Source organism: Heteronotia binoei, chromosome 15, assembly GCF_032191835.1.
Source record: "Heteronotia binoei isolate CCM8104 ecotype False Entrance Well chromosome 15, APGP_CSIRO_Hbin_v1, whole genome shotgun sequence".
Taxonomy (NCBI): domain Eukaryota; kingdom Metazoa; phylum Chordata; class Lepidosauria; order Squamata; family Gekkonidae; genus Heteronotia; species Heteronotia binoei.
This window is the reverse complement of record NC_083237.1, coordinates 30,514,064-30,525,782: the sequence shown is the minus strand read 5'-3', so window position 1 is coordinate 30,525,782 and position 11,719 is coordinate 30,514,064. Positions and strand designations below refer to the sequence as shown.

Genomic DNA, 11,719 nt, shown 5'->3' with positions numbered 1-11,719 from the left:
TGTAGAATCAAAACAGCAGCAAACCTTTCTAGCTCCCAGGCCTTCCAGGAGACCAAATGAGACAAGCCCTTCAATGTATGACAGAAGTCAGAAGTCCTCAGACTCCTGAGGCTCCAGCCAACCTCCTTAAACCAAAAACAACCCAGAATCCTTCCTTAACAAAATTATAGGAGAGCCAGTTTGGTGTAGTGGTTAAGTGAGCGGACTCTTATCTGGAAGAACCGGGTTCGATTCCCCACTCCTCCACTTGCACCTGCTGGAATGGCCTTGGGTCAGCCATAGCTCTGGCAGAGGTTGTCCTTGAAAGGGCAGCTGCTGTGGGAGCCCTCTCAGCCCCACCCACCTCACAGGGTGCCTGTTGTGGGGGAGGAAGGTAGAGGAGATTGCGAGCCGCTCTGAGACTCTTCGGAGTGGAGGGCGGGATATAAATCCAATTTCTTCTTCTTCATCATCTTCATAACTCCAGTATCCCTTGTCAAAACTTGATTTGCAGATTCAGTTTTACATATTTCCCTGGCAAATCATGAGGCACTGAAGCTGCCAAGCGCCCTGAATTTATTTTGGTTTTTCTAGCAGAAAGAAGTGCTTAGAAAACATTTCAAACACCTCATGTTACTTTATTAAAAACCTGAAACCCCACAACACCTACTCCCGTAGAGCTGGTTTGTCATGCCTACATCACTACCAGCCACTAGAGGACACTGTCATTTCTTCTTGGTTTCTTTGCAAGCCACTACATAGCGCTGGGCCACGTTGAGTGGTGGAGAATAACCATCTGCATAGCTTGTGTCTTCAAAGAGCACGGAGTAATCGTCCTGGGGCTGAGAGAGGAAGTACACAGAGTTACACGTTATCCCATGAAAGGGGAAAGCCCATGGGTCCGTTCTGTTGGGCCCTCTAGACCCAGCCAGTTTAGACCCAGAATCAAGTCTGGAGCAATTTTACTAGGTTAAAAGGAGGGATGGAATGACACACACCATGAACTCGCCACCTGGAGTCAGCTGGGCTGTATCTTGTGCTCCTGACATTCATAGCATCTGCCAGCATCTCAGCATACAGTTATCACAAAGATAACATACTAGGTCACCCAAAGGTGAGATCAATCAATGAAGAGGATCTGTGGTAAGCTCGGGGCAGACAAGACAGTCCTTTTTCCTACACTGTCAACAGGGTATTTTAAAGACCACCCAGTTACTGAAATGGTCCTAACTCTGGGTGCCTTCTGTGATAAAAAGATAATCTACAAGAGACGGGGCCTTTTGTGCAGTGGCACCTCATTTGTGAGATCATGCCTCTGATTTATTCTGCCCAACTGCCACATTTAGCTGTAAGGCAGGAGTCCCCGACATGGCACCCATCAGGGCGATGGCACCTGCTGACACTTTTGCTGGTGCTCATCAAGATTTTTAGAAAGCAGGCAGGGCCAGGCAGAGCTTTTGAGCAGCAGGGCTTCTGATTGGTTCTGCAGATTTTTAAAAAGTTGCTTCGGCAGCAGCTGCCACCATAGCATAAGGATCTTCACGGGGTGAGTGACTGAAAGTAAGCTGTGTGTATGCAATAAAATGTTTTTAAACAATATGTTCACATTTTAAAAGATATCCTGTTAAGCAGAGCTTCATCCTGTGATGTTAAAGGGTTACTATTAGAGTGATGCATAATCTCACTCCTTGGCATCTTCTGGTTGGCTCCGCCTCCTGAGGCAGCCATTTTCCAATTGACTCCACCACCCCATGTCAGAGTTCCAAAGGTGCCAGCAGGCTCAAAAAGGCTAGGCACCCCTTCTTAGGATATCAGGTAAATTCTTAGCTGAGCATTTAGTAGGCTTTCATAAACTGAGTTTTGCTGTTTTAATATAATTGATAAAAGTTAAGGGAATTTAATTCCCCCTCAGCATTCTCAAGGCAATGAGCATGCTCAGTCCTCAATAGAACACTGGTGGCCTTTGTTTTTTTTAAAGGGTCTTTTTGAAAACACATACTTTTCTCCTCTCCACCAGTGAGTCCTGCAAATATGAACAAACTCTGTGTATATTGCTCCAGGACTAGAGATGAAAGGTGGGGTACATAAAGAATTTAAAATGAACAGGCTTATTGGCAAAGAAGATGCAGGGGAATAGAAACAAGCTTAGATGCCTTCCGAAAAAAAGAAAATCAATGGAGGATAAGCCTCCTAGTGGGCATTAATGAAGACTTTGTGCTCAGAGATGGCCAGAGCCTTCGCACCCTTTACTGGAAGCTGGAGTTTTAGTTTGATCCAACAGGAATTCCTCAGCTGGCTGGGATTAGGAAGCAACTACAGGCCAACAGGAGAACAACTGCTTGGCAGGTGTCTTGTGGACCAAAATAGAGAAATGATCTCCAGGCCTCTTCCTTACCCGCTGTGGAGGGGTGTGAATAAGCGCCCGGTAGAAGCAGGTGGTTTGTGGGTATAATGCCAGGACCAGCTGGTCTTTCTGGAACAAGGCTTCAGGATCTGTTTCAGGGTTGGCTTTCCACTGGGGCAGGGGGATGATGCGCCGTCGGCTCAGGGTGTGGCGCCTACAGAGAGGAGGTAGGCATTAAGATGGGGCAGCCCCAGCATCAATTATCCCATGCCAGAGTTCTCCACTGCAACCACTTACTCTTTCCCTTCTTCATCAATGTCATCCACTTCATACCTGAAGAAGAGAAGACGTCAGATGAGAATCCAGAGTCATGTAAGCCTTATGAGAGAGAGATCTGGAGGCAGAAGGAGATTCTTCTTCTTAACTTTAGTAAATAGTCCGTTCAGTCCCTCTCTCCAGACCACTGACAGATGGTCAGTTGCCCAGCTGTGTCCTCTTTATTTCCTTCCCCTTCTCCTCAGGACAACAGAGCTTTTTACTATCCCAAGGCAAAAAGGGAGGAACCATGCTGACCAGCTGAGGTACTGAATGACAGCTGTCAACTGTCAGTGCCAAGGTGGTGCTGACAGAAGTAGAACAAAACTCACTTGTTGGTGGCGTGGTTGTAGCTCACGGCCTCAGCCAAGATCCACTGCTCGTCTCCATCAACGGCCTTGACGCGGGCCGCCACCTTGTCCCCCGGTTTGGCCACGTAATCGCTGGAGGCGGGGATGGCACCACAGAGTGGGGGAGGCCTGAGGGGAAGACAAAAGATCAGGGGATGTAAAGAAGACTGTTTAAGCCCAACTTGACCCTCAGCAGCCACCACAACCCACAGAATAATCACTTCTCTCCAGGTTTTCCAATCCACAGGGGAAGGGTCATGGCTGACTGCTGGAGGAGTGTCATCAGCACTCCCCGGCGCATTGTTTTGCGTGGTGGCTCCGAGTCATTGTACAGACCAGCAATTTTGGCAGCTGTAAGAGAAGGAACAGATCAGGAGTTGGTTATTCTCCAGAAATCCTTGTGGTCACAACTACCCCGAGCAATGATTAACTCAAAGCACTGCTCTAATCATTCAAAGACAGCTCTGTGGTTTAAAATACGAAGTATACACTGCTCCTCGAGTTCTCCTGCCAATATCCCAGGCCCAACATCAGACAAAACATGACAGGCCTGTTCAACTGGATTCAATGCCACAGCTGCATTCTTCACATCTCATGATTTCCTGGTCATGAGAAATTCTGGACATTTCTTTCCTTTTCAGCCCACCACATCCCTCAGGAACCAGTAACAGGAAGCACACGGTGGTGGGAAGAGGGTACATAATTTGCTACCCAACCCAACTAACCTGAAGCTGAAACCTCATCCCCTACATCCCAGAATGGAATTTAAGAGGGCTACAAAGTTTATATGGCAGATACCATACCCTCTCCATTGACCCTGGGGATTCAGCAGAGCCAGGAAAAATTGAAAGGGCTGAAGCCTCCCATCACTGTGATACCACATTTAAAAATGACTTGCGTTTCTTCCAGTTTGGGGTAGTGGTTAAGTGTGTGGACTCTTATCTGGGAGAACCAGGACTGATTCCCCACTCCTCCACTTGCACCTGCTGGAATGGCCTTGGGTCAGCCATAGCTCTCCTTGGAAGGGCAGCTGCTGTAAGAGCTCTCTCAGCCCCACCTCCCTCACAGGGTATCTGTTGGGTGGGGGGGGGGGAGGAAAGGAGATTGTGACCACTCTAAGACTCCGAGTATAGGGCAGGATATAAATCCAATATCTTCTTCTCTGAACCACCTAACATGCTGGAGCACTGCTTCTTTACCAGCCGCTTCTTAAGAACATAACAAGACTCCTGTTGGATCAGATCAGTGGTCCATCTAGTCCAGCATCCTATCTCACACAGTTCCTCTGGAGGGCCAACAACAGGGCACAGAGGCTGAGGCCTTACCCTTATGTTGCCTCCTGGCACTGGTATTCAGAGGCTTAGTGCCTCTGAATGTGGACGTTCCCTTCAGTCACCATGACTAGTAGCCATTGGTAGCCATTGTGTTTCCCCCTCCCCTTTTCTGAAAGGAATACAGGATTCTCATTTCAACCAAACGGCTTATTTCTGGGTACAGTCAAGCTCAATTGCCCCATGTCAGATACTGCCTTTCCTGCCTGTGCATCCCTGGCTACCAAAACACCTGTGCACCTGGGCTTGTGGTGACACTGAAGCCATTTCCTCTTGTGCTCTAAAGCAAATGATCTCATTTCCTTGAGGCTTCACAGCACTTACCAATGCGCCGTTCTTCTAAAAGAGACTTGATCTCGGCAATCTTGTCCAAGGCTTTCCGTAAGATGCTGGAAAAAGTGAAGAGGAAAGAGGGAAATGTGAGTCGATGAAAAGACTCTTTGGAACAAAACACTTGGAGATCATCAGACAAGCTGTCGCCTGAGCAGTCCAGTGATTAACCACCTCCAATCAGGGACAGGGCTTTTCCTGTAGCAATCTCTTCACTGATCACAGGGTATTTAGAACCTAAGTGCAGCCCTGCTAGATCAGGGTCTTGTTGCCCAGCATCCCGATTCTCCCTTCTGCTGCTTCACTGCAGGTGGTTTAACTGATCTGTATCTCACTTTTCAGACCACGGGTATTTTCCAAAGCAGCTCACATCAGGTGAAGAGAGACAAGCCCTTAGGCTAAACAGTAAATGGGAAGAGGAGAGGGAGGAAAAGACATATGAAAAGAGGGAGGAAAAGACAGATGAGCAGGACCTGACTGTGTGACTATGACTTTTAAAACTGATTGTTTTTAAATCATTGTGCAATGATCTTTACTTTTTATGGACTAGATTAAAAACCTTGTTACAAAAATATTTTTATATCGGAGAGCCGGCATCGTATGTGGCTCAAGCATCAGATAGGATCTGGGAGAAGCAGGTTTAAATCTGCCATGGATGCTCAGAGTGACCTTGGACCAGTCGCATTTTCTCAGCCTAATCTTCCTCACAGAGTTGCTGCTGTGAAGATAAAATGGTGTCAGCAGGTAGCGGGACCACAGAGGTACACAATCAGGAAATAACAAAAATACTTTCCGTGTACAAAACAATTATTCAAATATAACTAAAGATTTCAACATTCCATGTGCAAATTACAATAGTGCAGCAAAACAACCATCCTGTGCACGCAGCTATGCTACTGTCCGTAATAACATTGATAAAATAAAGTCCAACGATGAAAAAAGAACCAGTTCAATCTCATTTCGGATCTTGATAATCCTTCTACAGGGACTGTCTTTCTCATGCATAGGTACAGTAGTGCGATGGTGTCACAGTTCATTTATAATTCACTGCATTCCAGGCTTTCTCTAATTTCTATTCTCCTAAGGGAATGCCACTGCCAATTTACTATCTGTCAGCATTTGGTTGTGTTCCTTTTTCGCATTCTGGTTCTTTTTTCATTGTTGGACTTTATTTTATAAATGTTATTATGAACAGTAGCATAGCTGCATGCACAGGACGGTTGTTTCGCTGTACTGTTGTAATTTGCACATGAAATGTTGAAATCAATTATATTTGAATAATTGTTTTGTACATGGAGAGTATTTTTGTTATTTTCTGGTGAAGATAAAACGGGGCAGAGGAGAATGATCCGGGCCCCCATCAAGGAGAAAGGCCATGAGCTACACACAATTATTTCAATCTGAAAAGAATAAATCCCACTCACTTGCACTCTGCTTCTGCATCAGCCTTTGCTGTTGTGTAGAGGCCACGCAACTTGGTCCGATAATATGGAGAAACTGAGGGAGGGAAAGAAAAGCTGAGGAGGAGGAGCTATGACCAGTCTTTCCATGAAGTTTCTCTCACAGTTCATCTCCCCAGACCCTAACCTCTTCAGTCCAATCTTATGTGTGTTTACCTGGAAGGAAGTGCTCACAGGTAAGCATCATAAGATTGCAGTCTTAAAAGATTTGGAAAGGAATCAGATGGCAATCAGACAGGAAGACACTGAGTGAACAAGGCAGATTGACACATCCAAAGGAATCCCAACTCACTTTTGTTCTCGGTCTGCATCCTCTCATGTGTCTTCTGGATGTTCACCAGGTTGTGTTCACTTCTTGACCGCTCCTCCTGGTGAAGAAAGGGTTTCTGTGTAACCTTACAGGCAACCACAATTGCTACCCAAATTCTAAAGCTGTTTTATTCCAGGCAAATGGCTGTTTGTCTCTTTCTCAGTCAGTCTTAATTACACAGACCCACTGACAAGTCATGACTCAAAATGGACCCTAATAAAATGAATAATGCCCTCTATTTCATTATGCTGCTGGAGTTTCCTTCTTCCACCCTGGAAAAAGCCCTAAGAAAGGAGGAGGGGAACCCTCTGTCCCAGCCAATCCAGTCTTACAACATCAAACATTCCAGAAAAGTAACATCATTACCTGGGTCTGTTTGATAAGTTGATGCAATTCTCCCAGAAGTTCAGCAATGCGGGAATCAGCCGATACCAGAGCCATGGAGCTGATAGGGATGAAAAGAAAAATGAACAGATACTGAATTCTCATAATGTCTGCCAGACTGAGTCAATTCAGTTTGTATTTGTATACCAGCCAGAAGTAAAAATTCAGCATGTATCTCCACCTGACAGTGTGGTGTAGCAGACAGACTGGAATCTGGGAAACTCAGGTTTGAATCTTCCGTCTACCATGGAAGCTGATCTTGAGACAGCCACACACTTTCTTCCTAACTTACTCTTACAGGATTGTTGTGAGAATACTATAGAGGAGAGGGGAATTATTTAAGCAGCTTTGAGTCCCTACTGGGGAGAAAAGCAGGGTATTTTAAAAAATTACAATAAATTTCAGCAGGCTAGAAGTCCACTAAGGAGTTGTCATCCCAGTTATCTCAGTAACAGTTTACAATATGAGATCTGATAAAGAGAGCATGAGATTCTGATCATATTTAACCATAAACTATGGATTTTTACCCCACCGCTCCTCCAAGGACATAGTTCTGCCTTCCTCATTTTATCCTCAGAACAACCTTGAAAGGTAAAGTAGGCTGCCACAGAGCAATTAGCCAGCAAGCATCATGGCAGAGGGGGCATTTGAACTCAAATATCTCAGATCCTAGTCTGACACATTAATCACTATACCATATTTGATTCATGCTTTCTGATGTCTTAGAGCTTTTGATAATCTGGCCCATTTTCATTACCTGACAAGAAACTGGATCATAACCGTACCAAGCTGAAGTTGAAGCTAAACAACATCCAATTGCAATACAATATCTTTTGAATCCTGCATTTTTGAATTTTGTTTCTCATGCACTCATATGGCCACCAGAAGTTCTGTCTGGTTCAGGGGGGTAAACATGAGGGATTTCTAAGGATGAGACATCTATGCCAATCTCCAATGTACACAAGCACAGTAGTTATTCTAATTGCTATCCTTGGCAATAACCCAATGCAATCATTTTAGTGCTGTCGTTGTGTTAAGAGTCTGTTGCCTCAAAACAAACAGGAGCCTTATGCTAGGAGAAAGACGTGTCAGTCTCTATGGTGTCACCAGACTCCTGTTTATTTCTCTAAGCTTCAGTTTTGCAAGCACTAATCAGAAGACCTGGGTAAACAGACCTTGAGGCTAGTGAAAGTACTTCAGGGCTCCAGATTCAATACCAGTAAATTCCACTAGTCCTACTGGGCTGGTTCCAGGTCGCTTTTTTTTGCTAGTGAGAAAGGAAAGAGGGACGTACACCTTTGACGACCGCCCTAAAAAGGGTTATGCCTGCATGTACAAAAGCCACATAGTCTGGCTGTTATGGTAAGGGAGAGAACTGGGGAAGATTCAGAGGGAAAGCTCGCTGGATCCAACCCACAGCAACAAGTACGCGAGGAAACAGGGAAGCTTCATCCCCCACCAGGGGGTGAAAACAGGAACTGGGCTTCTTTCTTTTTGGAGGCTGCCAGTTAAGAATAAGGTCTGCATGGGATTCAGACCCTTCTTCCAGGGTTTCCCAGTTTTAGTTAAAGTCGCTACCTTTGCTTCAGTCTGACAGCAAGACTCCTGTTTCAAATTTCTCACGCGTCTTCTTCTCAGGCAGGCTATAGCTCTTTCTCTGCCGGGCCTCTTTCCTCGCCCTCCTTGTTCTTACCCAGCTCTTCCTCTGCAGAAGGCAACTATTGTTTACATCAGAGGCAGAGGCTGTTGGGAAATGTAGTCCTTAATCTCGTACAGACCAATAAGTTTTCTGGTTTTTGCTACGCATCACTTACAACCAGAGAGGGAGAAAAACTGATCTCGTATTCACTGGAATTGACACTCCCGTTTGTCATCTTCGGGGAAAGGAACAGTTTCCGGATACCGGGTTTTTTTTTTTAAAGGGAGGGGGGATTAAACTGCAAAAAGTTAGGGAGGGGACATTAGTATTTACAGCTGTGTTGGTCCAAAATCCAAATCCAAAAACAAACTTTGCACAGCATCTGTTTTGCATCCACAACCCCCCAAATTAAATCCTGGAGAATCTCTTGGGAAATACTCAAGAACCCCTCTGCCAGTCAAAATCAAGAGTGTTGACCAATGGTCTGAGTCGATATAAAGCCCGTTTCATAAAAAGTAACATAATTTCCCATACAAGGCAATATTTATAATATTTCAAATTTTAAAAAGAAAAGGGAAGCCCCAAGTAAGAATCTGAGACATGGGGTTTGCATACCCCCTTCCCTCACCGTCATTTTATTCACATATGCATCATGAAAAGAAAACATTGTTTTATTTTTGAAGTAATATAAAAACACTATATCATCATAACGTAGGGTTGCCAGCAACTTGCCAGCAACTTATTTGCATATTAGGCCACACCTCCTGGTATCACTATTGTTTCACACAGGACTTTTTTGTAGAAAAAGCTCAGCAGAAATTCATTTCCATAATAGTCCTGACACAAAGCCAGCAGGAACTGTGTTCCTGTGTGTTCCTGCTCAAAAAAACCCCCAATTACCAGGTCTGTGTGGGAAAATACCTGGGGTGCAGCCAGACGTACCATTAGTGGCGACACAGCTCCGTCTCACTGACGGATTAAATGTGTTCGTTCAGACATCCACATATGGCAATCGAGCGTCATCCAGGGTCATTCCAACTTGCTGCGGATCAGTGTCGTATTAATTTGACAGCGCAGAAAGTCTGGCCCTTTTTCAAAACAGCGGCACAAAATCGGCTTTTTCCTATTTGGACAGCTCACGCGCGATACTGCCCCTTGGAATGTTTACCGCCCCTCCCACCTTTTTTTTTTAAAAAAAGCCCCAGCAGACATGCACGCCAGATCATCCGGGAATCTGAGGTGACGCTTCTGCTTCTCCAATCAACACAGGATCGGAGGGGAGGAAAACGTTATCCCACTCTTCAGAACAGGAAAAAAAAAAATCTTTTTTTCAATGTGGAGGATTTCCAGATATCATTGTCACTGCCAATTTCTAGGAAATTAATTCCTGGCAGTTTCCTGGTTGAATCCGCAATGTTAATTCTGGAAATTTTCCCCCTTCCCCCCTGCCTCTGAAGCTTTGTTTGATTTCCCACCTCCAAACAGTTGGGCACATGTTCAATGGACCCCCCCCTCCCAGAAATCAACATCTGATCACGCATGCTCCAAGAAAAGAGTGTGATAGTTTTGGATGTGTGATCGCTCAACAACAGAATGAGTCGCATTCTTGGATGCTCGTCTGAACAGCCCTGCATCGAATCAATCAGCTGTTCAAATTTGAGCGCTACACACATGCTTTTAATGTGAGGTGTGGCCATACCCCTGGATACTTTGGAGGTGGGTTCTGGAGAGGGAGGGGTTTGGGGAGTGGACTTAGCATGGTACAATGCTATAGAGGTCATCCTTCAAAGCAGCCATTTCTCCAGGGAAGCTGATCTCTGCCAGCTGGAGGTCAGATGTAGAAACAGGAGGTCTCCAGGCCCCACTTAGAGGCTGGCAACCCTATTTAATGGACTGGCAGCTTGGGCAGGGTTCACCTGGAATTCCCGAGCCAGTTTGGTGTAGTGGTGAAGTGTGCGGACTCTTATCTGGGAGAACCGGGTTTGATTCCCCACTCCTCCACTTGCACCTGCTGGAATGGCCTTGGGTCAGCCATAGCTCTGGCAGAGGTTGTCCTTGAAAGGGCAGCTGCTGTGAGAGCCCTCTCCAGTCCCACCCACCTCACAGGGTGTCTGTTGTGGGGGAGGAAGATAAAGGAGATTGTGAGCCGCTCTGAGACTCTTCGAAGTGGAGGGCGGGATATAAATCCAATATCTTCTTCAAAGTGTACTTATTCTTCCCCAATCCTTAGACCAGGGATGGACAAACTGTGGCTCAGGAGCCACATGTGGCTCTTTCACACATATTGTGTGGTTCTCAAAGCCCCCACCACCCAGCTTGGAAAAGGCATTTGTCTCTAAATAATTTTTTCAAGCCAAGCCAGCCACTGACTCAAAGAATGCATTTTTAAGTTAAAGTTGTTGCTTTCCACATCTCCCTCCCCCCATCTATTTGCTTACCTTCCTTCCTGTCCTGCAACTCTCAAACATCTGACATTCATGTCTTGTGGTTGTGGCTCTCAAACATCTGACATTTATTCTGTGTGGCTCTTATGTTAAGCAAGTTTGTCCATCCCTGCCTTAGACTCTGCAAAAGGGCCAAGGAGAGTGAACAGATTAGGGTCCTGCGCTGCTTCCTAACTTTAGTTAATCATTGCTCAACTCATAGCTCCAAAGAACAAACTGAACTAGCATGTTTGATCACAGATAAGAATACACAGTGCTGGCTGAACAAGGACAGGTACCGACAGGTGAGACAGAGGACAACAGTGCCCAAACAGATTAAAAGCAACCACCTAGCTATGCTTTCCGTGCATGCAAACTTTTCAGTTATGCTGAATTCTTCCTCAGGTGGGCTGCCAGGTCTGTGTTGGAAGATGCCTGCAGACTTTGGGGGTGGATCTGAGAGAGGGTGGGATTTGGGGAGAGGAGAGGCCTTAGCATGGTACAATGTCATGGAATCCACCCTTCACAGCAGCCATTTTCTCCAGGAGAGCTAATCTCTGCCTGCTGGAGATCAGCTGTAAAAATGAAGGTGAAATGTGTGCTTATGTAGGGTTGCCAGCTCTGGGTAGGAAATTTCCTGGAGATCTGTGGATGGAACCTGGGGAGGGACTTCAATAACGTCCCAAAAGGCCCACCCCCCAAAGCAGCTATTTTTCTCTAAGGCAACTGTAATTCCAGAAGATATCCTGGCCATTTTGGGTTCCTATTGGGAAGGAAAAGTGCAGTATAAATGAAGCAAAATAAGTAAGAGTTGATGGGTGCATTCCCACTGCACTAAATAATGCATTCTGTAA

At 45.6% G+C, this 11,719-nt stretch overlaps 1 protein-coding gene across 3 annotated transcripts; it reads right to left on the bottom strand.

The window, feature by feature from the left end:
• Positions 1 to 596: 596 nt before the first annotated feature.
• Positions 597 to 11,029, bottom strand: SGF29 (SAGA complex associated factor 29). Of its 3 annotated transcripts, none has more exons than XM_060256694.1 (10): positions 10,881 to 11,029; positions 6,786 to 6,864; positions 6,402 to 6,477; positions 6,074 to 6,146; positions 4,644 to 4,708; positions 3,210 to 3,339; positions 2,971 to 3,117; positions 2,621 to 2,656; positions 2,375 to 2,537; positions 597 to 821 (listed from the first exon to the last, which is right to left on the bottom strand). In XM_060256694.1, the coding sequence occupies exons 1-10, from the start codon at positions 10,919 to 10,921 to the stop codon at positions 705 to 707; spliced, it is 927 nt and encodes a 308-aa protein (XP_060112677.1). In that variant the 5' UTR covers positions 10,922 to 11,029; the 3' UTR covers positions 597 to 704. The 3 variants fall into 3 exon arrangements, with proteins under 3 accessions (XP_060112677.1, XP_060112678.1, XP_060112679.1); XM_060256695.1 differs by lacking the exon at positions 10,881 to 11,029 and adding an exon at positions 8,382 to 8,435; XM_060256696.1 differs by lacking the exon at positions 10,881 to 11,029 and adding an exon at positions 6,985 to 7,025.
• Between the last annotated feature and the right edge of the window lie 690 nt (positions 11,030 to 11,719).